The sequence below is a fragment of the Psittacula echo genome, assembly GCF_963264785.1.
Source record: "Psittacula echo genome assembly, chromosome: 4".
Taxonomy (NCBI): Eukaryota; Metazoa; Chordata; class Aves; order Psittaciformes; family Psittacidae; genus Psittacula; species Psittacula echo.
In genome coordinates, this window is record NC_137738.1 from 71,650,862 (window position 1) to 71,676,303 (window position 25,442).

The 25,442-nt window shown below is 37.3% G+C and overlaps 1 protein-coding gene across 1 annotated transcript in view; it reads left to right on the forward strand.

Moving 5' to 3' along the window:
- CEP162 (centrosomal protein 162) overlaps positions 1-24,912 on the forward strand; it is a gene marked incomplete at its 3' end in the record, with an annotated part of 48,791 nt that extends 23,879 nt beyond the window's left edge. The window contains exons 10-27 of the mRNA XM_080615220.1: positions 48-239; positions 402-483; positions 1,324-1,588; positions 2,759-3,026; positions 4,737-4,879; positions 5,636-5,863; positions 6,482-6,619; positions 7,538-7,650; positions 9,227-9,332; positions 9,848-9,974; positions 10,866-11,029; positions 12,588-12,692; positions 13,556-13,780; positions 14,927-15,597; positions 16,418-16,559; positions 18,636-18,734; positions 22,337-22,471; positions 24,694-24,912. Of these exons, the coding sequence (XP_080471346.1) occupies positions 48-239; positions 402-483; positions 1,324-1,588; positions 2,759-3,026; positions 4,737-4,879; positions 5,636-5,863; positions 6,482-6,619; positions 7,538-7,650; positions 9,227-9,332; positions 9,848-9,974; positions 10,866-11,029; positions 12,588-12,692; positions 13,556-13,780; positions 14,927-15,597; positions 16,418-16,559; positions 18,636-18,734; positions 22,337-22,471; positions 24,694-24,912 (3,422 nt within the window). The remainder of the gene's footprint in view (positions 1-47; positions 240-401; positions 484-1,323; positions 1,589-2,758; positions 3,027-4,736; positions 4,880-5,635; positions 5,864-6,481; positions 6,620-7,537; positions 7,651-9,226; positions 9,333-9,847; positions 9,975-10,865; positions 11,030-12,587; positions 12,693-13,555; positions 13,781-14,926; positions 15,598-16,417; positions 16,560-18,635; positions 18,735-22,336; positions 22,472-24,693) is intronic.
- Between the last annotated feature and the right edge of the window lie 530 nt (positions 24,913-25,442).

A 25,442-nucleotide genomic window follows, 5' to 3' on the forward strand; every position in this document is an offset into this window, starting at 1 on the left:
AAACAGAAAATTCTGTAGTGTCTCTTATGAGCCTGCATTTTTCACAGGCACTTTGTATGGGCAAACCACCAGTGACATGGAAGCATTGCACCAAGCGTACCGTCATATTGATCAGTCTTTGGGAGACACTGATGAGCAAAAACTGCACGATCCTGCAGTGGCAGTCTCAGAATACATAGTACAAGGCGTTTCACAAAATAATGACGTCTATTCAAAAGGCATGTCAACCATAGAATCAGGTAAATACCTCAAATGCAGGCATGTATTGTACAAGTGTGTAAAATGAGTGAACTAGTAATATTGTTAATACTCCTTTTATAAAATGTTTTTAAATGTTGTCCTTTTTACAAATATTTTTCTAAGTTTTTTATTATTTTTTTTTTTTTTTTGGTGCTAATTAGATTTACCTACTGTGGAAGAATTGATGAAACCCATTAAAGGACATTCGTATAATGTCAGGAATTTTGATGTGGAGCATGAAAGGTATTTACTTCAGAATGCATTTTAAGAGTTGTAATAACTTAAGTCTATTAACTGTTTGTGAAAAGCAGCTTACTAAGTAACTCATCTGTCTTTTTCCCCAATTAAATGTTGAAATTTCGTTATGTCTTACAGTGGCATTATGGTATTTGCAATGAAACGTAAATTGGTTTATACTGGGGATTCCCAAACTGTCTGAGTGATAAGCAGCAATGTTTGCCAGATCATTTGGAGGGATGTTCCTCAGTCTCACAGCTACCACAAGTAGCATCTTTGCTCCTCCAGTTTTCTGCTCTTTCACCTCCCCCATACATGGATTTCAGACCACATCCTATCCTAGCTTTCCAACCTCTGTAATGTAAGATCAAATCCTCTTATTCTGCTTACTCTTGTGAATTTTACTAACTTGTGCTCCATACCTCCTTCTGGTTTGCTCCAGCTGTTGTGTCTAGAGCAGAAAACACAGGCCTTGAACTGTCAGAAATAGGTTATGCTTAGCAGTGAGTTTTGGGAGTTTATCATGTAGCTGCACCCAGCAGATATTACCATTCTTTTTTTTTATTAGCATTAATTGCGTGCTTGCAGATGTTCATCTTGTAGCAGAGTTTGGTACTTCCACAGAAACAGTCACTGCTGGGAAATGGCTCTTGTTCCACAGCATGGGAGTGAATCTGTGTAACTAAATCTGTCAGGTTGTTCTTAAAAGAAGCCTACTAGCTCTTTCAAATTCAAGCAGTCTTTACAGCTAATACCTAAGGAAAAAATGGCCCACTTTTTCTGGAGTGATAGAGAAGCAAAGGGCAAAATTCTTGTTATATATGACTTTATTCTGTTCTCTTGTAGTCCTGTGAAACTGGTAGGCAGCACAGCAGATGACCTCAGCAGCTGTTCGCCCATTAAAGAGCACCAGATTAATATGATTTGCAAGACAAATTTATTTGAAAAATTTAACAAGGAAGAGAGCAACTTTGTGCAGACAGGTGTGAATGACAGTAACCTTCAGAGAGTGACTGAGGAAGAAATTCAGACCAGTGAAGTACAGCCTGATGTACTAAGAGGAGAAATAGTACAAGACTCTCTGCTTTCACAAGGCAGCAAAACTAAACAAGTAAGTAATATCAACCAGGTTTATATTATATGTAAATAAGTTTGAAATATAAAAATTTTTAGGCTGCCTGTCATTTGATTATGCTCTGATGTTTAGAGATTGGGAGACTGTTGCTGGTTTTCTTGAAACTCCTTGGTACCATTGCTATTGTTAGAAGTAGCCAAACCCAGTGGACTCTGAGACCATCAGGATTCTCCCTGTCCTAGCCCAATACATGCAAGGCTGCTGTGGTTCCATGTCCTCAGCTGTAGCTAGTAGCAAGTCTGAGCACGTGTTCCCATTGGGAGTGCATGCATAAACATACACAGGCTCAGAATAGAGAGCATATTTACAGAGATGACAGATAGAAACACCGCTCAATAAGAATATAGGAGAGGCTGCAACGATCAGTGCTCGGCTTAGTCACACAGATGGACTGACAAGCAACCTGGTGGTGTCACCAGCTTCTTTAATCTTATTTTCCCTCTATTTCCCAGACCTGTTCCTACTTGATCCACCTTGATCTCTCCCATTACCTAGTTTTTGTCCTTTGCCTAAACATCCTATGAGTTTTGCACATTCTCATGATCCCTTCAAATGTTGGGGACCAACATTTATGCAATTTCAAATCTCCCTGCATACTTAAATTTTCTTCTCCTTGCATCCCCTAAATTAGCCCCACACTCCTTTAGGCAATCACTTCTTCAGTCTGTAAGGTGTTGCAGGGAGAGAGATTGTTTGGCTGATTCATCCTGATGGATTTCCCACCAGGGCCAACAGGCTAAGCTTTCTTACTTTCTTGTCTTGAGCTGTGTTCTCTATTTTTGATGATCAAGTTATACAGGGTTCCTCTGCCTGACATGGTTACTCTCTTCATCATTGGGTTTCTGTGTTCACTGTGATTAGCCTTTAGTCACGAGCTACCTGCTTTGGTAAGCTAAAGAACCTGTAATGTAATACAACTTCCCGGAACAATTAAACAGAGCTTTACTTGTATTACGTATACTTCTAAAGTACTAAAATTCTGTAAAATTGCATACTATTAACTTGGTTAAAAATAATGCTTCCCACCACCCTGAGTCTTACAGCTGTTTAAATCTGGTAAGAATCCATGTTCTTTTAATAGCGAAAGCTACCTTCAGATTACATTAGAGCCTAAAACTTGTTTTAAACAAATGTGCTCTATCACAGGTTCTTCAGTCTTGTTCCTTGAAGAATGAAAAATCGGAATCAATGACAACTAAATCAGGGTTATACAAGAATATCAGAAGTCCAGCACCTATACATAAAAAGAAGTCTTCATATGGTCCTCATGGAGTAGTTAGAAGCTCTGGGTATGGGAAACCCAATTCACTCTCAAAACAGTGTTTTCCAGTTAATGAAGAGAAAACACCAAAAGAAACTTTCAAAAAGACCAATGTGAAAGCCAAAAGTCCTGCAGATAAATCAAGATCTAAAGGTAATTCTATCATAAGAAGACTGAGTTTTAAGAGCCAAAGAGCTTTGCTGTTCATGCTTCATATAACAAAAAAAGAAAAATGAGGTAGAAGAAATCTTAACCCAAATGCAATTAGTACTGAATTCTTTCTGTAGCAGCATGAAGTTGCTAGAAGAGAGACTTTTAAATAAAACTTCACAGCGTAGTCTTGTTTAATTTCTACTCACATATACCACCACTATGTTTAAGTTTTCACTATTGTTTACCTGTAGGACCAAAACCATAGAAAAGCTGCTGCTCAAAATAAATGTCTATGAGTTATGTTTTTCCTTACAGTAAGTGCAAAGACTTGCTGACACGCAAACTTCTGTGTGTGATCCTCAATTTGTCTTCTCAGCTGCTGCTTCTTATCTTTGCTTTCCTAGAGTATGAAGAAAGCACTAGAAAGAAAGTTTTATTTTCTGTTCCTGTTACTTCTAATACAAAGGAAAGGAGAATGCCAATATAGTCCTGTGAAAGCTGAGTTGCAAGTAAAGGACTGAACTGTTTTTTGGGGGGTGAAGCCTGAGGAGTTTCATAAGATAATTCAGTTTAGCATCTTTGCAGTGATGTTTGCTATCTCTGAGGCATGGGAAAATAACTCTACAGATGCCAAGGTCTTAGCACACTTCTAGCGTGTGCACTTAAAAACCCTGCAAGTAGTGTTGGGAAAAGCAGTTTAGGATTATGTTGCCCCTGTTACAGAGATGTGGCAGCTGTCAAACTAAGGAGCTGGGACACTAAGTGCTGTGACACTTCCTGGAGAAGAGGAGGGTGCTCAGCCAGATGAGGTGGTGAAGTGAATGATGAGTCTCGAGAAAATGAGGCCATAGCGTCATCCAAACGTGTTTCTCTCTATAGCTATAACCATTGTCAATTGGTTATAAAAACTGGCAATTTCAGAAGTTAATTTCACCAGGATGCATTCTGTAGGACCTCTATAACTAGGAAGAGAATGGTATTGAATCAAAAAATCCCCTAATAATCGTCAGTACTAAGGGAGCACCTTTGTGAAGGGATAGTGTGAGAAATGTTAAAAGTATTAAATTTGGAAAATGATCATTGCCTATTCATTTTCAGGTATAACATTCCTAAGCAGGAGCTCCTAGCATAAGTTGCTAAAGGCAGAAGAGGAAGGGCAGTTGTAGTTACTATCTGTATTTCAGAAGACTAAGATGTGTGAATAGTTCTATGTAGCTACTCTTTAGGAGGAGCTTCCACTATTTTTAATTTCCAGTCAAGTTGCTGTTTGGTGCCACAAATAAATGTTATATGTCTTTGTACGCTGTCTGTGCTCAAGTCCATTTTGCAAATTGCTGTCTTACCTTGTCTTACCTCATAGCTTGAAATGTGTTGTGTTTCTGTAACTTGGATAACTGGCCGCTTCTTGAGCAGAGAACTGAGGTTAGCTTTGTTTCATGAAGGATTTATTAGGCTGTTTCATTTGTTCTTTTGGGTTTTGTTTTACTTTGTCATCAGTTGCTTACTTAAAAAAAAAAACAAAACTAAGAAACCTGCAACTTTTTCCATAGTGTCTCATTGCTGTCAGGTTTCTATATTTAATTAAAAAATTCAGATTGTAGAATATATAAACTATATGCCTAATGGGTGGATTATGTGAATAGATTTTCTTGAAAAGATGTTAAATTCCGAATTTAATTTTGTTCTATTTTACTTTCTGCCTAAATGAAGAAGCCTTATTCACTACTAGGATAATAAGATCTGCAACAAATGAACCAACTTTGAAGGGAAGTGTTAACAGAGCTATGTCAGGCAAATCAGTCGTCAGTAATCTTGGACAGCAGGCCATGGATTATTGTATGCAATATCACCATGTAAGTAATAATCAGTGGTGCTCCTAATTATAGTATGTACAACTCAGTTCACAGGCCTATTTTGTCAAGACTTTTAATAATTATCACAGGTATCATTGTACCACTCTTGTTGCTTGCATAATTTTATTGCTTGAGTGGTTCTATGTACTTCCTTGGAATGCTATTAATTTCTAAAAATTACTACTTTGTGATAGAAAAGGGGAAAATTTTAAATGAATCTTTTACTTAAAAGTATTCTGTTATTAATGTCAAATAGCACTACTGTTTGGGGTTTTTTTCTCTTTGCATTGCATTGAATATTTAATAGTAGCTTCTGACTTCTCCAAGGTGACTGAATTTGCAGGATCATGATGGATTATCCTTCTTTCTTATCAAATGTATAAAAAATTATTCATTGAATACCTAAATCATTACTCCTTTTTCAGAGAGATGCATAATAGAATAATTCTGGTAGCTGTCTAGTGGCTCTCATATGAGAAGCATTTATTTCTTGTTGGGTTTTGTGGCTTGTTTTTCTCATACATATTTCAGAAATGAGAAAGTAGCTTATTAAAGTAAATGCAGGGTATTCTGCAATTAAAATATTGGGGGAAGAGAATGGGGGGATTGAGTTGTTGAGTTGTTTTTTTGTTTCATTTCCAAGTGCCTTATGTGGTTGCTGAGAGGCTGACAAGCCAGTTAAATAAAATTGCTGAGCAGAATTTTTGATAAACAATCAGTTCAGTGTAATGGGTTCCTGAATTTTCTCTTCACTAGGATTTATCATTTTCTCCTATCAAGAGTTGCGATAGAGAGCTGTATTTGCTAAAACGAGTACAGGTCGCGGAGGAGGAGCTGAACACAGCTCGTGATTTGATTCAACAGCTAACCATCACAGTTTCACAAAAAGAGAAAGAAATAGAGACAAAGATAGTAGAGTTGAAAATACAGCATGAAAAAGAGCTTTCTCAGCTGGGTCAAGAAAACTATGTTCTTCAGACTAAGGTACTTTATCATCTTGTATCGCATTACCATATAACAGGAGAAACACGGCTATTGTTATTTTACATGAGTTGTTAGTGAGCAGAAAATCCAGATTTACACAAACACGGCTAGTTTGTAAATGCATCCCCACTGTTACATTTATTGCTCATAAGACATGATCTGTTGGGTCGGGGTTTTTTCCTGCTGAGATAAACTATGTTATCCTGAGTTCCTTCAGTTTGCTATTTGGAGAGTTCTACAGCAGTTTTTTGCAAAGATTTAACTCACTCTTAACAGATACTGCTTGTTAAGAAGAAGTACTGTATGTTGAGATATTGATTATTTTTTTTAATGCATTTTTCAGTGTTATTTTTTTTAAGGTTATTCAACTACACCCTCCTGTCTAGATACATAAGAACAGAAGAAGGAGGGTAAAACTTTGTTAACTTCTAAACCTTTTATACTTTGTTCCTGTTTCATAATGCTTATATAAATCTCCAATAATAAGATTGACTCATTGGTCTGCTTTCATATCTTAGTGAAAAGATTGACCTATTTATATTGTAAAAGTGTAGTCATGTAAAAAAATCCATATTACTGACAGCTTTCTTACTAGTTCTGTATCTTTCTCTCCGAAAGTTAAGAAGTATGGAAGAGCTGACTCAAGAAAAGAGATGGACCTGTCGTACAGCAACAGTTCCTGTCACTGAAGAAAAACTGGCACAAATAAAAAAGGAAATTGCGGATCAAGAGATCATTATTCAAGGTTATCAACAGGTATAGCAGACAGTGTATTGAGCTGTGTTCTAGCCAGTTTCAGAAACAGAATTGTTTAATGGTTACTACTCCTCTGATGAAAACAGTTATCTTGCCATCTGAACAGTGGATTAAATTTAGGTGTGAAGGGAAAATATGTATTGCACATCTGAAAAGTATTTCACACATGTCTAGTTTGGGCTAAGTTTTTCCATAATTCCATGTAACTGTTCTGAATTGTAAAAATATGCGGACTTGTCAGTTGAGAACTAGGAAAATACCTTATGGCCAATAAAGAACCACAAACTTTTTGCCCCAAATGTAGAGAAAACTAGTATTTTTAAGCAATACTAAAGGATTTTCTTTTAAGATGTTTTTCACACAATCTGAGCAGATGAATTCAAGGAAACCTTATTAGTGTGCCTGATTCTTGTTACTGAATAGTAATATAGTGTAGCAATAGATAATAATCCCTTTGAGTACTTGTAGCTGTAAAGTCAAATAAGTTAAACAGCTTCCAGCTTGTGCTTGGCAGCATTTCTTGATATTGGCACGATGTCTTGCCAGTATGGCTGTAAGCATCCCAAATTGGTAATGCTTTGTGTCCACAGGATTGGAGCATGGGCAGGCTGAGCTCTGATCTGTCAGCACCCATGCATATATATGCTTTTAGAATATGGTTGGAATAGCTTTGCAGAGGAACTGGCCTAGTTTTCCAGAGTGCATACGCACTTGGACAGGACTGTAGAGGTCACCATGTATTGCTTTAGCATAAAGATAATGAAAGTAAATACCCATTTTAGAAACTCAGTAATAAAACATTTAGTGTTTGCCTCCACTGTTTCTGTAGATAAACTATGCAAGTCATATGCAATTTTTTTTTTTAACTGAATAAAACTAATTTATGAACATTCTTTAACTTTTTCTGTCTCACCTTAGGAAAATGAGAAGTTATACAAACAAATGAAAGAGCTACAAATCCAAAACAAAAAAAATGAGGAACAAATGTTTAAGGAGAATCAGTGTGTAATGTCTGAATTAATAGCTCTAAGGTAGGCTCATTTAAACATCTGACCTAAAATCTCTGAGTTATTAGCTGTGTTTATTATTTTATTTATAAAGAATCACTGCGGATTCTATCAGGTGCATTTTTCCTGGTGTTTTCTTGAGTTTGTGGTTTTGTTTTTCTTTTTGAGAACTCATTTATGTTTATTATGGGCACTTAATCGGAGCAATCCCAGGCACAGCTACAGGTTGGGCAGAGAAGAGATTCAGAGCAGCCCTGCAGAGAAGGACTTTGGGGGTGTTGGTTGATGAAAAAATGAACATGAGCCGCCAGTGTGCGCTCACAGCCCAGAAGGCCAACCGTATCCTGGGCTGCATCAAAAGAAGTGTGACCAGCAGGTCAAAGGAGGTGATCCTGCCTCTCTACTCTGCGCTCGTGAGACCTCACTTGGAGTATTGTGTGCAGTTCTGGTGTCCTCAACATAAAAAGGACATGAAACTGTTGGAACAAGTCCAGAGGAGGGCCACGAGGATGATCAGGGGACTGGAGCACCTCCCGTATGGAGACAGGCTGAGAAAGTTGGGGCTGTTCAGCCTGGAGAAGAGAAGGCTGCATGGAGACCTCATAGCAGCCTTCCAGTATCTGAAGGGAGCCTACAAGGATGCTGGGGAGGGACTCTTCATCAGGGACTGTAGTGACAGGACAAGGGGTAACGGGTTCAAACTTAAACGGGGGAAGTTTAGATTGGATATAAGGAAGAAATTCTTTACTGAGAGGGTGGTGAGGCACTGGAATGGGTTGCCCAGGGAGGTGGTGAATGCTCTATCCTTGGCGGTGTTCAAGGCCAGGTTGGATGAAGCCTTGAGTGGCATGGTTTAGTGTGAGGTGTCCCTGCCCATGGCAGGGGGGTTGGAACTAGATGATCTTAAGGTCCTTTCCAACCCTAACTATTCTATGATTCTATGATTCTAAGTCATCTTGCTGATGTTGCAGACTTGTAGGAAGACTGGAGTCTTCCACTGAGGAATATTTCAATGCTGAAATTCAAATACTCTTATTCAAAACAGAACATGTAATACATATTGTATTACACTTGTAATTACAATTACATATTGAAACACTTGTTCTGGTATTACAGCTCTGTTCATATGTCAAAATATTTTGATACTGTTGTAGGATACACAGTAGATCAGGGACCATAAGGGATCCTGCTAGTGGAGGAACCATTAGATTCACAGCAGTGTAGGTCCTATAAGTTTTGTATCCTGTGCTAGTAATGAGGAGAAAACCTAGCATTGCATGTACTCCTCATTTACAAATCTTTGCTTGGGATTGTCCCATAGATGACTTCCGCTGATGTACAGCAGAGGTTTTTTTTCCTACGCTTGTATAGTCTTAACAAACAAGTTTTTGTAAGGTGAGAAGATTTCACCTTATACGTGAAATTTTTTGGTATGAAGATGAACACTAGTTGCTTCTTCCTTCAATTTGAGCCAGCATAGATTGACCTTATGGTACTGTTCTGGGGGAGCTGGGTTGGGGGGGGTGGGATTTTTTTGGTACACCACTGTTATTATGCCAAGTCACCGCATTGCATAACTGGTTTTGCTGTTATCATTTAGAGAAAAGGTAGAGAAGACTAATATCCAGGCACGAATCATGCAGGATTCTGAACCAGCCAGAAATCAGAGCTTCACAGAATTGATTTCAGAGCTTCGAGCAGCACAGGTAGATACATACCAAGACTGCTTTTCATGTGTTCTTACTAAAAAAGCATAACCATTCATGGTGTAGACTATTAATGTAAATTAAGTAATGGAGCATGCTACTTTTCTACAACATTAATTATTTGCCACACTTGTCTATCACAAATGTCTCATCAAATGAACTTTCACAAGTAACCCTGTAAGACACAGATTCACTGAAAGAAGTGCAGTGTTGCCACATTTACTGTCAATTCTGAAATGTCCTGTGAGAGCTTGCAGAAAGTAGTGATACCTGTATAGCTTTCCCTCAGACGACAAATCCAGTGATTACACATAAAAAAACAGAACAGAGAGTGCATGAATGCTCTGCTATAACAAGGCCTGGGAATAATACCAAAACTAGAAAACCTCATTGCTGCTCTGTTCTGATGCAGCTGTTTTGATCTCATCATTTTACAGGGAAAAACCATGCTTATATTTTTTGTATGACAATGATTTTTTATTTTTTATTGTCTTACTGTTTTCTCTAAAACTCAGAAGGAAGAAACTAAATTACAAGAAGAGATAAGACGTCTCAAACAGGATAAGCAAGCTCTTGAGGTAGACTTGGGACAAGCAAAGAAGGAGAGAGATTTAGCAAAAGCCCAGATTACATCCATATCAGGTAAAGCACCTTCATCTTGTTGAATAATCTTGCCTACTCTGCATCACTAAATAAACAGGTAACTAAAATTTGTTTCATATTAAAGTATTACATAGTCAAGTGCATCTAGACCATTTCCAAATATTAACTAAGCTTCTAATAAAAGCATTCAGTGAATGACATGCTACAGTACCTTTGGCACTCTGTCAGAAACCCTTTTCTTGTATCCAGCCAAACTCTTTGTTGTTGTATATTAAGTTAGATTTCTTTCCCATCTTCCACAGGCAATTCCATTTACATGACAACTCTGTTTGTAAGAAAAGATCTACTATGCTGCATCTTCATTTCCTATTTAGATCTTTCTCACTTTTTTACCTGTATCTTATACCTTAGAACTTCTTCCAAAATTCCTATCAGAAGTCTTTCCAGTTTGACTTCAGCTTTCTTAATGAGAAAGGGTGAGAAATGGACTCTTACACTTCCAGTATTAGACATTACAAATGCTAAGAGCTGTAATATTTAGATCCATGTCTTTTCTCAAAATGCTTGATCCCTAAATGGGGGAAGTATAATCAATACATATCTAAGCTTATAGTCTATATCACATCCATGATGTTACTGAAAATTTGTTTACTGTAAGATGATAAAGAATAGATCCCCTGGGATTCTGTTTTACATACTTTACATGGTAAACTCTGAACCACTCTCATACTGTGTATGAGAGAAAAAAGATTTTTTCGAATACTGTTGCATTTAAAATCCTAACTGTGTCTGGTTTTAAAACTTTACTGCAGTAACAGGATTGTCACAAGAATAAATGTGTGAAATGTGCTGAAAAGGATAGTGTTGACTAATTACTTCTTCAATACGTAATTACTAATAAACAGTACTAAGGATATTTTATTCTTGTAGGTGAGAAGTCTTACGAATTTAAAGTTAAGGAAGAATCATACAAACAGGAAATTACTCATTTAAAAAGAAAACTTGAGTGGTATGCAGAAAATCAAGATCTTCTGGATAAAGATACAGCCCGTCTTAAAGATGCAAGAAAAGAAATTGAGAAACTAAACCTAGAGGTGATAATATCTGGGTTTATTGAAGTTTGAACTTACTTAAAATTATTTCTTCTCTAGCGATAAGTATAATGTAATGTAACTCTGTCCTTTATTATAATCCAAATTTTTTCAAAAAAAAAAAAAAGTGAACTCTTCAACTTTTAAATCAAAGATGGAGTCTTTATATGCAAAATTGATGTTACTCCATATGCAGGGGAGTTGCAAGTGCAGAATGCTTAAAATCTGGTTTTGCTTCTCTTGGACATCTTGATGATGCTTCTGGAAACAAGTATGTGTTTCCTTAAAACCTACAAATTTCTTTACTAAGAAAAGAAAGTAATTGTTGCATAAACAATTTGGAACATCCCTCTTGTCCTTCTGTTTTCCTCCTTTTTACTCCATGGTAGCATAGACAACATTTACTTTTTCTTTTAATTACTGGTTCTAGATTTTCTTACAAAAATTCTCTGGATGCTGTAGTAGGGAGGAAAAAGCCAGAACACTTGAAATATAAAGCAGGCAAGCCTAAGGCATGAATCTTGAGTAATTCTGAGATTTGCATTGCTTGCTTGTCGGTAGATTTGACTTGGGATTCACAGAAATTAAGAATTTTACCAGTGATAAAATATAATTGATCTTGGAATCTTTTCGTGGGGTTTTTATTAGAGAGATCACAGATGAAAGGATGTGCTTCTGAAGGAGAAGGCAGGGAACAAGATCCCTTAAACACCACCATACCAAACTTTGATCAACGTATTATTGCTGTAAAAGAAAATATTTTTATTTGCGTTTGCTCCAAGATGGGCTGGTGTTTAAAAACAATGAAGAGCTTTGACTTCATAGAAACAATCAAATTAGTCAAACTACACTGGCATAAAAGCATTACTTATGCTTACTTTGCCAATGTGTGAGAGAAATCAAAATATATATATATATATACACACACAATATAAAAAAATCCAACTATACAAGGTATAATATCCTGTACAGTGATTATAGTGACCAGTAAAGGTAGGAAATACAATTTTAGATTACGGCTTTGAGTCTTCATGGCCAGACTTTATGGGAGTGCAGGAGCATTAGCTATCCACTTCCCAGGACTATCCCTTGATCCTGGAAGTCAGCATTTATTTAGGCACAACGTAAAATTGCTTTTTGGCTGTTTCTGTATCTCATCACAGAGCATAGCCTTTCAAATCACAAACTGTTTCCTTAACTCACCCTGAATTCATGCAGTGCGCTGTAGTACTTTATATTATAGCTTGTTAACCAAGCCTGCATACCGGAAGTATGGGACAAAGAAGCAGATTTACTCATCTGAAGACAAGAATGTCTCAGAGCTGAAGGTCTTTTCTAGATTTCCATAGCTTGTTTCAGCTCCTTTGATCTTCAGTGGGTTAAAAAAGCTGTAACTTAGATTAAGAACTTGAAGAATCAGTTAGAACAGAAATTACTATTGCCAGTTGTTAAGTTGCAGAATATTTACATTATATTGTGTGTGTTTGAAATTCTTACTTTTTTACTACAGGACGATGTCTCTGAATATATATTTCATTTCATTTTCTCATAAATTGGATAGGTTGAGAAGCTCAGAGCTGAAGCTGGAGATCAGTGTGTGCAGCAGAAGAAACGTTTACGAGACAGAGCAGCAGATGCTAAAAGAATTCAGGATCTTGAGCGACAAGTATGCAATAATAGAACTATATTTCATTTAAACTTTATTTCAGATAGATTATAGAATCATAGAATACCAGGTTGGAAGTGACCTCAAGGATCATCTGGTCCAAACTTTCTTGGCATAAGCACAGTCTAGACAAGATGGGCCAGCACCATGTCCAGCTGAATCTTAAAAGTGTCCAACACTGGGGAATCTGCCACTTCCCCATGGAGATTACTCCAGTGGTGGTTTGGATTCCTACAAGATTCATGAAAACTGGGGGAGCAGACACTTTAAAATCCATGTTTCTGCTGTTTCTACTGAGGAAAAGTCAGGTGGAAGCGGGCCTTTCTGAATTTTAGGAGATGGCAGCCGCATTTGGTAGGGATGTGGGACAAATGGGAAAGAGCCTCTGCAAGTAGTCTAATGCAAAGAATGTCTTATACATAGGTAAGAGGGGCTTGTTAATAGTCTTGCATGCAAGGTATTTGTTTGATTGTATTGCAGACTCCAAAATAAAAGGCATATAATCTGTTACTAGGAGAATAATTTCAATGCTGTTAAAAAAAAAAAAAACAACTCTGTAACATTTGGAAAACTAGAAAGTAAATAACATGTCCATTTGACATAAGCCAGTCTGAACACCAGAGCAGTATTTTGTTTAAAATGATGTATAAGTCAATAAGTAAGAGATGATAAGTTTTGCTTTTCTGTAAAGAATAGCATAAATGTAAACAACATAAAAAATTCCTCAGCATATGCATCTCTAGTTTTCATTCTTCACCCAGCTTAAGTGGGTGACATTTATTAGCATTCTGACAGTTACTCCCATTCACTTTTCATTAGAACTTTATTCTTTTTGACTTCTGATTTAATATTCTTTTTGATAGATCAGTGAAATGGAAGGAATTCTAAAAAGAAGGTATCCGAATTCTTTGCCTGCTTTGATTTATGCTGCTGCTGCTGCTGAGAAAACTAATGATGTTTCTGCTAAACCAAACACAGTCGGTTTTCTGGAGAGACGAATAAAAAAGTTAGAAACAGAACTTGAAGGTAAAGATGATGAAGCTAAAAAAAGTCTCCGTGCCATGGAACAACAATTTCAAAAAGTAAAGGTAAAAGTTGGAGGGTTGTTTAGTAGTCTGCTGTGCAAGTAACAGTCACCAGGTTATTGTGGTCTAACACAGAGCAGTGGTAAAAACTGGAGGCAAAGACCACATTCAAGGGAAAAAGTATTCAAAGAATTTATAACTGGAATTTCAGTAGATTCAGCACCTAATCTAAAAAGAGCACTGAAATTGTTACAGTACTATTGAAACTGAGAGGACAAGTTCTTGAGGCATAAGAATTTTAATTCTTACAATTAGGATAAATGTGTTTCATCAAGTGGGTCACAGTAGCTGCTTACCTAATTACTTGCTGTACCAATGGCTGTGGTTTTAAAGATCTGCTGACCGTTCTGCAAGGAATGTCTGGGAATACTGAACATTTTATCCAAAAATTATATGGTAGAAAATCTTAAGACTTGTGTTAGGAAGCATGAAAACTGCACTTTTCAAGGAAAAGGTGAACCGCACAGGTACTTAATGAGCAGGAAAGAAAATCATTGTCTAGTTGTTCCTCCTGGGAATAACACATCAGGCTTTCCTTAGAGACTATCAAGGCTATTAAGAAGAGTTAGGTTTTCCTCAGCTCATTAGGAAGAAAGATTCTGTGTCTCTCCAAGTTCATACTTCTGTATACAAATTTTAAAATAAATAAAAGTAAAGTCTGTCCTGTTAAAATCTCAGATGTTTTTTAAAATGTTTAGTACAATTTTGAGCATGTGACTGATGTTTTGCAAACTAACACATGGCAAATACTTAATGACAGATTTTGTTTTAATTAAAGACTTCTTGCTATCCTCAAAGATGTTACTCTGCCTGTCTGAGTTAGTAACATCTGAAGAGAACTCAGTTATACAAAAGTGAAATAATTTCTTGTCAATTTAATTTTCTTTCCCATAGTTACTGCATTCCTTGTGAGCAGAGCATTACTTTGTATTAAATGTTTTGAGTAGTCCTGTTTTACAGCAGCCTTAAGTTTGTTTCACATGATTTTTTTCTTTCGCTAGTTGCTGAACTGATTGAGCAGTGTTGTTAGTAATACTGTCTTGTGGAATCTTGCTTCAGATGTGCAGTAATTTTAAAGAATAGGAAGAGCTAATAAAGTACACTTGAGGAAACTGATTTTTCTTACCCTCCTCCCTCTCCCCTCTTTAGATACAGTATGAGCAAAGACTTGTGGAGCTTGAGCAACTGCTTGCATACAAATTCATCAGTCAATCACCAAAACTGAACAGTGATAAAGCCAGTTCTACAGAACTTGAAGGGGAGCTTCAGAATCTGAAGAAGGTCCATCAGATCACCGTTAAAAACCTCCAGACAGAAATTGAAAACCTTAAAAGTCAAAATTCCCAATTAAAACTCAGAAGTAAAAAAGATAATAAAGACTTGGAGTCCACAGACTCTCAAATGAAACAAGGTAACACAAAAGACAGACTGTTAGAACTAAATGAAGAACTGGTCACCAAAAATAGAGAAATACAAGACCTTACAAAAACCGTAGAGAAACTTCAAAAAGAAAGGATGATGATGTTGTCTGATAATAATTTGAGAAATAAAACTGATAACAAGGAAAACTCTACAGAGATCTTGAAAAAAAAAATCTCAGCAACAGATAAAAAGAATTCCAGCAACAGTAAACCCTTTCTAAGCATTTTGAAGGATGACAAAATATACCAACCACATACCTTTTCTGATTCTAATCTCTCAGAAGTTCTACAAGAAAATGCACAGCTGAAAGAGGAGCTAGAAAGATTGTCTCTAGAAATGAACCAGCAGAGGGTGAAGTCTCAAGCAACACTGGCTTATTCTGAAAATAACATGCGAAGGTAAATGCTCAACATATTCCTTTAAAAACCTTGTTAAAGTGTTGGCTGATAAAGAATTGAAGTGACACAGTATCATGTCAGCCATGTGTGAAGCTAGCTTATACTGTATAGCCGATGTTCTCTGTAAATTTCATTTTACTGTTTGGTTTTGGTTGCGGAATGGGGGATTGGGTTTTTGTTCTTTTTCTCGAAGCAGTACATTCTCACAATTGATTCTACAGGCAACCTCTATTAATCCTTCTTACTAATACTACAGTTTGTCATGGTTTGAAGTAAAAGGATTTCAGTGTAAGTTGTTGCATCTTAGATGCTTTGTATTTGTGTGGTATAGCATTGATATTTGGTACATATACTTACCCTCAAACTGAGATATGCTTTCAGTGAGATTTACCTGACCAGTCGTAGAAACTTTACACTTTACCTGGTCTCCCTTACATCCTTTTGTAGTTGAAGCTGGTGTATTTAGATTGCAACATGTTCTGTTCTAAAACAGATACCTGAAATAGGATAGCTGCATTATGATTTAAAACCACCTCTTTTCTCTCCTTCTTTTTTTAATAAGAGGACCAAAAAAATCGTGATTGGCCAAGTATTTTATCTGTCTTTAGTTAAATGAGGCACATACCAGCATTGTGTTTATGGCACATACCAGCATTGTGAGGCACAACCTCCAGTGCTATCTTGTGAAGTTTTGTTATGAAATTTCAAAAACATTCTGCCTTTAACATTTTTGATATTTTATATGCTCAAGTGAGAAACTTTTTTTAAAGAACTGTCTGTAGCTGCTTTACTACATATATTTTTCTCTCACTCTGTTCAGGATACAGGAAGACACAGCAGAATACATTGCATCTCTGAAAGCATCCCATCAGAGGGAAGTGGAGAAGATTCTTTGCCAGCATGCAAAGGAGCATTCTACTTCTAAAGTAGCTGAACTGAGCAGCAAAATTTCAACACAAGAGGTGAGATAGAGTAGCTGTATTTGTTACATATAGATATCTGTTAAAGTTATTTCTTTCTTTATTCCTATAAACTTTATCTTGCTTTGAAGTAGGATCTGTTATTTTTAAAATGGGCCTGTTCCACTGTATTCACAGAATTATAGAGTGGTTGAGGTTAGAAGGGACCTCTGAAAGTCATCTTGTCTAACTCTCCTGCTGAGGCAGAGTCATTTAGAGTCAGTTGCTCAGGCTGATGTCCAAATGGCTTTTTATATCTTCAAGGAGGGAGATTCTACAACCTCTCTGAGTTTAGAGACCCAAACAAGTGCTTGGTCACACTCAAGTAAAGAATTTCTCTTACAGTTAGATTCTGCTGCATTTCAGTTAGTGCCCTTTGCTGCTTCTCCAGTCACTGGATACCACTGGAAAGAACCTGGCTATGTTGGCTTTGCACCTTCCCTTCAGGTATTTGTAAACATTGATGAGACCCCACTCCTGAGCCTTCTTTCTTCTAGGCTAAGCAGTCTTGGATGTCTCAGTCTTTCCTCATATGAGAGATACTTCAGTCCCTTCATCATTGTAGTGGCCGCAACCAGTGCAGTGGTGGGCATATAGCCAACACAGAAGTGATAATATACAGTATAATATAGCAGTTAACATCATACAGTTTAATTCATTAGTTATTCTCAGCCAAAGTCAAATCCTCTTGATGTACACACCAGGCATCTCCATCCTACCACATTACCCACTAAGTGCACCAAAATCCTTTAGCAAAAGCAGTTTCACAAACACATTTGCCTTTGCCTGAGCTAGCAATAATCCAGACTGTTTTCCATTGCATATTTTTTTTATGTGCACTACAGGAATTTTATCCTCTTCTACAGTACGTAATTGTTTTGATTGGGCTGGGCCAGCTTGATTGGCAGATTCATATATCACCTCCTCCTCTGGTGGCATTCTGAAATATTCACCTTTTGACCAGTCCATTATGACTTCCAAGATTCCTGAACAAATGGGATTTCCTATTCGAATCTATTGTGTGATCAGTGTGACCCATTTATTCCATGTAGCATCAGTTGCATGATGTGTAGAGGACACCCTCCCTTTGAACATCCAGCCCAGCACAAGCAACTGAGGTGCCAGGAACAGCTGTGCTTCAGTGCATGATAATGACATGGGTTAGTTCTCTGGTTCAGCTGCAGTCCCTGTTGCCAGGGTTGGAGTAGCCCTGGTGCCCGTTGCTTTACCATCAGATCCAGAGACCTTCTTTTCCCCTTAAGGGTACTGAGTAGTGTTGAGCAGGGCTCTGTAGGCATAGGCGCCAGCATGTTGCAGTAATTTGTGCCTCCCTGTTATTGCCAGGACAACAGCAAACCTTTTCTAAATGTTTTACTAGTTTTTCCAGATTCTGCACTGGTTCAGGAGTGAAGTTCCAAAGCACTTGAGGTGCCCACTGGCCTAAGTACTTGCCCATACTGTCCCACACACCCTGCCACTTGTGACTCTCCAGCCGCAGGGCAGATCTCTGGGTGGTATTTTTAAGTAGTTGTTTAAACTTAAACAAGACCTGAACCATGTGCAGCAACATGCTAATTCATAGCAGAAGAACCAGATTGGTCAAAAGGATGAAAGACAAAAGGTGTAATTATTAACCGTTCCCAAAAGATGGCTCCCGAAATACAGAAGTGATGGCAGTACTGAATACACATATCAGATCTGTTTCACAACTGGTGATTCTGTCATATCATAAATCAGTACTAAGAAGTACAAAATTATAATTTTAGCTCAGGCCCCAAGAATGATAAATATCACTGCAGGTAACACATACGGTAAGTAAGGTGTGATATAACGCAAATCTGAGAACAACTGCAACAACTCTGAGAGCAAATAGAACAACACTGTGACCAGTGACTGTTAAACCACACAGTAATGTGCATATTAATGCACATGTGTTAGAGGTAGTATGGTTGATACATGCATCACTTGCACCTGCAGTACTACAACACTGGCTGTATTTTTGGTGTATTTTTCCTGCACAGGTATTCACACATTATAGGTATTTATGTTAATGACAAACTATTTCTAATCTTTTTGTAGATATTAATAAAACATCTGCAAGAACAAATTGGTGAACAACAGAGACATCAGGAAGCCCTTTTAGTTTCACAGATGCGAGAGGAACTCCTACAAAAAGAGGTATATTTAAATTTGGATTGGGGGTACCCTATCCTAATAAGAGTTTTCACTTTCATCTTTGTAAAGCCTCAAATAATGTATAGTAAAATAAGTCTTAGAAACAGTATCTTTGTCAGTTGCTTCTACATCAATTTTACCTGAGAATGTGATATATTTTTCCAATGTGGACAAGAGAACAACACAGAACAGAAGGTAGAACTTTGAAATGTTTTAATTTTTTTTTTAATTAGTTAGAAATATCTGACGTCTGTATGAAAACTGATCGGCAGGTTAATCCAAGCATTCATAGCCTTTGCTATGAGGGTTATGATGGGTAGTAAATAGACCACAGGACTTTTTCTATATTTGAAGGATATTTTATTATTGTTTTCAAATTCTTTGTTCAGATGAAGCCTTCCTTTTTTCATGCCCCATTGTCATACAACAGACTTAGTTATATTCTTGGTTTTCTCATAGAATCATAGAATGTTTTAGGCTGGAAGGAACCTTAAAGATCATCCAGTTCCAACCCCCCTGCCATGGGCAGGAACACCTTCCACTGGACCAGGTTGCTCAAAGCCCTGTCCAACTTGGCCTTGAACACTGCCAGGGATGGGGCAGCCACAGCTTCTCTGGGCAACCTGTGCCAGTGCCTCACCATTCTCACAGGAAAGAATTTCTTCCTAATATCTAATCTAAATTCACTCTCTTTCATTTTAAAGCCATTCCCCCTTGTCCTGTCACCACATGCCCTTGTAAAAAGTCCCTCTCCAGATTTCTTGTAGGCACTCTTTAGGTACTAAAAGGCTGCTCTAAGGTCTCACCAGAGCCTTCTCTTCTCCAGGCTGAGCAAGCCCAGCTCTCTCAGCCTGTCTTCATAGGAGAGGTGCTCCAGCTCTCAGATCATCTTCGTATTCCTCTTCTGGACTTGACTGAGCAGGTCCACATCCATCTTGTGTTGAGCTGAATGCAGGTGGGGTCTCACAAAAGTGGAGTAGAGGGGGAGAGTTACCTCCCTTGAGGAGAATCACTTCCCTTGACCTGCTGGCCATGCTTCTTTTGATGCAGCCCAGGATATGGCTGGCTTTCTGCTTTGATATCTGTGAAATTTAGGGTCACTTGAGAAGAATCACCTCCCTTGACCTGCTGGCCATGCTTCTTTTGATGCAGCCCAGGATATGGTTGGCTTTCTGCTTTGATATCTGTGAAATTTAGGGTCTCTTGAGAAGTTTAGTTGTAATAATTCTTCTGAAATTCACTGAGAGAGGTCACTGAGAGAGGTATGAGAAACTTACCTAGGTTTTCTTTATCTTCTATTAATAGCATATAATCTAAAAATTACACTTTTTCATGTTTTCATTTTTGGCTTAATATTGTATAAAATTGCTGCCTGTTGTCTTTTAGCTGAAGCTGTTTAAACTATTGGCTATAGTTTTGTAGTTCTTCAGGAGGAGGCTATAGCCTGGCTTATCATTGTGCCTATGCTTAATTCTCCATCTCCTTGATGTATGAATATTGTGAATTTTAACTTCATTTTGCTAATACGCTAATTAACTTGCAATAATTATTAAAAAGAATTCTCCTGTTCTCTAAGGGATTGAGAACTCTGGACATTTAGTCTTGTTTGCTGCCCTTATTTAGAGGAAATATCAGTATTTGTTTAGTACATACTTAATATAATTAATAGCACTAAAGTCATTCAGTATTTATATTACCCATGCAAAATTCCACCTCTGTTGTGAAGTACTCTAGAAAAGCGAGGGCTTGTAGGAAAAGAAAAAAGATCTATTAAACAAGCTCTGTATTTGCAGAATAGAGACTGAGACTTGGGGTTCATATTATGAATCTAATGGTGGGTGTTGCCTTTACACGCAGAGCTTATTTCACTCTAGTGATCTCAGTATATATAATTCTTCCTCCTCAGAAAACAGGTCGAGAGTACAATGAGACAAATGTTATTAATTTGTTTCTTCTGTGACTGCTTTACAGGTTATTAATGCCAGTGATGGTTAAGAGAATGATCATCTTATCTGACCCCTATATTACAGGCTGAGTTCAAGGTGCTGGCATATAAGAAAATGGAATGGAGTGCCTTTGTTACAAAAATCATAGCTGCACTATACAGAGAAACGTCAATGTAAAGCCTTTCTTTTGCCCTCTAGCATGATTGCTGCAATGCTTATAAAATACATTTTGAGCATTAAATAGTTAACTATGTTGTGCTGACAAAAGAAAGCAACCAAATCTGCAAGCAGAATTAGTCATGATAGGGAAAAGCGCTACCATTTGCAGTAGGATTGAGCCCTCAGTCTAAAATGGTGGTACCTCAAAAAAAGTCTGAGGTTCCCTGGAAGACTGTTATTTTAATACTAATTTTAGAAATGCTCTTTATGGCTGTTTTCCATAAACTATATACTTCTCTTGCATAACAGCTTGCACATGGCACAGCTTTGTATTTAACATAGTTCTGTTGCTGGCAAAATATATGGAGCTCATTTTTCCTTGGGGCTTTTTTCCCTACATAAGAATTTTCCTGCATGAATTTTGTATTTAATTATGTACTTGAAATCACGCATCAGCCCTTTTCCTTCTGTGGAGCAACTTAGCAGCCAAGCACCAGACACTCCGTTTCACAGACCTTATGAAACTAAGACAGCTCGTCTGACAAATTTGGCTGAAATTGGCCCACAGCTTCAAAGCTGCTGAAGCTATGGAGAGAGGCAGAAATGAAGTAGCATAGGCCTTGGTATTTTAGAAAGCCATGTTTAAAAATGGAAATAATAGTAAGCCATCCTGGAGTCACTTCTCGGGAAGAGTAACAACATCTTAAGAAGACACGGTGCTTCCAGCTACTTGAATTCAGCAGCAGAGAGCCAGGTGTAGCTAAGTGCTTGAAGAGGGTTAGCAGTTCTCAAATATATTGGGTAAGAGGAGCTAAGGGTTATAATAAAGGATAAGGACTTCAAAGCTTCCACTTTCGTTTACTTATACACATTAAGAAAATGACAAAAAATACTTAAATGGAGAAATACCAAGTTACTTAAAATAGGCAAAGAATGAGAATAAACCAGGCTTTATAGGAAAACTTACCTGAATTTCTGGAGGATTAGGAAATCAGTTGTAAGTCATTGGTAGAGCTGATTTGACCTGGCAAGTTTTAGACCAAAGGGGGCTTGTAATCATGTCTGCTAGCAGCATGTCTTTTCTTAATTTATTCCGTAGAAATACACTTCTGCATTTTATATTTGATCTTTATCCAGGCTGTGAGAAGGGGCTGTGTAAGAACAGCTAATCATATATTCTCTATTATTTTTTTAGTATGTTTAGAAGCATAAAAAGTGTCTGTGAATAATCACTTCATGACACATTATGAAAAGGATTGGAATTATCAAAAAGGACTAGATTTTCATATCCTCAGGCCACTTCTTACAACTGAAAGATCCTAATCTAAGTGCCCAAGCCCCTGTTTAAGCTTTTGAATAAAGTAGATTTTTGTCTTCCTTTCTGCAGCTTTTGAATGGAATGATTAAACAACACAAGTACACTTTGAAAGGAATCTGTTTTAAACACTGCTTAACACAATGATAATTTTCATCAGTTCTCTCAAATTGCTCAAATTGTAGGTGACAAAATTGTTGGAAGAACTGAGAGAGGCTAAGGAGAACCAAAGTCCCGAAATGAAACATTTCTTGTGCCTGGAAAAGAAAATCAAGCATATAGAGACCCGGCATGCAGAACGACAGCAAGAAATTCAAAAGGTACAGCAGAGTTATCTCTGCATTTACTTCTTAAGAGCAATTTATCAGTTTAACTGTAATTGCATGGTACTTGCACAGGCTTATTTAGCTCACACTGCGGGGGGCAAGTACTTATTGATACAGCCAAGGTCTTGTCTTCGGTGCCTGCTGATGGAAGTGAGTGTAGATGCTGTTGCTGTGGTAATGAAGATTACTTGTGCATGACTCACCTATCAGGTGTGTAACTTCCTCACAAGCTGATCTAAGGAGGCTTTGCTTTTGCAGAGGGTTGGACCACAGGACCTCTTGAAGTCCCATGTATCATTCACCTATTTCATACTTTAATTACACAATGAAAGCTAGCTATTGAAAAATTTGTAACACAGTTTGTTAAGGTATGATATGTTCCTCAACGGAACTGCAATTTTGTTTTCTAGTCCTAGAAGTCCCATTCAGAGAAGCTGCATTAAAAGTATAGAAACATCTTTCAGCAGACTACTGTTTCATACCCCAGCCAACAACAACAAAAAGCCTTTATCTCCACAAGTTAAAAATTTTGAATTTTGAAGCTTGGATCTTTGTGATACAGCTTCTTGTATCTGACATTTGTATCCCTTGAGTGGGTAAAACATTTTTGCATTGATTTTTTTTTTCATCTTATTTTATCGTAGCCTCCATCCTGGTTTTTCATCTATCATCTGGAAACAGTTTTCTGGTTGATATAGATTTTTCTTTTTCTCAACACTTCCATCACTTAAATGTATGATTGTCTTTCGTATGTGTTTTAACTTTGGATTTGCTGAAGTGTATGAACTTAAAAAAGGTCAGTTGGACAGGGAGATCATCAAAACTGTAGCAGTTCTTAGTCTGGGGAGCTTGTTCTACAGTTTTGAAAACAGATCTGAAGGAATACACTTTTATGTACAGAATTGTTCATATTAGAAGGCTTTATTCTCATGCATTCTTACATCATGTACTTAATTTACATTCCAAAAAGAGCTGTGCATAAAAAGAAATCATTGGATTAAGAACAGACTGTGCCGCCACTGATGATTTTATTATTTCTGTTCACATTCTGTCCTCCTAAAGGTAACTGTAATATAGCTATTTTTTATGCTATTTATTTGCTTTTCTGTTACTATTTCTGTAGAGTGTCTGCTGCTGCCTCGTCCATGATCTGTTTCCAGTAAATTAGTTACCTGACCTATAGTATTTACTAAGATGTGTTGTAATGTATTTCATAAAAATAGAAATAGTAGTACACAGTTTCTGCTATGTAATGTCATCTTTCCTGATGTTACCAGCCTTGTTATGCATTAAGCTTTGGGTTTTGTTTGCCCTAGTTTTGCATCTTTACTCATCTGCAATGGGGCACCCAACAGTCCCCAGACGAAGGATGAGGAAATGAGCAATGTAGAAAAAGTAACTGCTGAACAAGAAAATAACAGGTTATCCTGAACATCAAACTACAAATACATTAATTACAGCTTTTAAGTTGATAGAGCTTTCCTTAAAGAATCTGTTACAATTAATAGTCGTGTGAAGATTCTGATACCTTGTGACACTTTTTATTTTGGGTGATTTAATAGGATTATACCATGGATTCATGTCAAAGTTAATTCAGACTTTTATCTGCAGCAGCTTCACACTTTTGTGACTACAGGATATTTTCTGATTAATTCATAGAACTTGTGGTTTTTAAAAGTACAGCAGTAGCCCAGAAGATGTCACTCAGATGTTCTTGCAGAATGTTCTCTTAATTAACACACGTAAATGGCAACTCAAAAGATTAATTTTGATTATAGAGGGGTTTATGTTAGACACCCAGCTTTGTCTTAGTCAAGCTTTTAATTACTGCTTTGGGGAGGATAAGTTAAATTTTCCTGAGGCTCATTACCCACTAATGGATTCTACCCTTCTGTCATTAATGCAGCTATTTAAATTCAGGGTGATTTTTGTAATATACAGTACAAATTATTTCCACTTAATGTGAGCACTGGGCTTTGAATGTAGTGTGGTAATGAAGTGGTATATTTTGGCAAAGAGGCCACACTGGCTGTGTAGAATCACAGAATGGTCTGGATTGGAAAGGACCTTAAAATCATCTAGTTCCATGGGCATGGGACACCTCCTGCTAGACCGGGTTGCTCAAGGCCCTGTCCAGCCTGAACTTGAACACTGCCAGGAATGGAGCATAGTAGTTGACTAGGAAGTCACAGTGCTGACTTGCTTCTCATTTGCAGGCAACCCAACTATCACAACATGTTGCTCAAGTGAGGCAAACCCAGGAGGTGGAGAAGTGGCGAAGGCTGGCGCAGCGGAAGAACCAGGAACTGGAGAGATTTCGAGTGGAATTGGATTCAATATTAGATGTTTTACGTGAACTGCAGAAACAAGGGGTTGTTATTCCTGTGCCTAATTACAGTGGATTCATCACGGGAGACAGCTGTTGGAAGACGTGATTAGAGAAGTAGAATTTTAATGTTCAAAGTTATGTATAGAAAATATTACTGACAATCATTAATGTAACACTTGTAAATTGAATTGCATTCTGACCTTATCTGGAATCTTGCTTGTCCGAAAGTAGGTTTGCCTTGAGCAGCATCCAGTTGTATTGTATGTCATATTTTGTTAGCAATAAAGTTACATGCCATTTTTAAAAAATATTAGGAATATTGACATTATTCCATAAATTTGATCACTATTGAAAAATTCCAGCTGATGTTTTTTCAGATACTGTAGAACATGCCTTAGTTTTTTTAGCTTTTGTTAAATTATTCCTTTGTGAACAATATAATATGCTGTTTAGCTTCTGGTTTTAGTGTATAGAGTTACTATTTTTCATTCATTAAGGCATGAAACTGTCTTTTCCCAAGACTTTGCTTCTCTCCCTCCAATTCATGAAGCATTCCTTCCCTTATCTATCTTTAATACCACTTTCAACTTTGTGAATGGTTGGTGGATTGGAGCAGAGCAGGCACTTGCTGGTGAT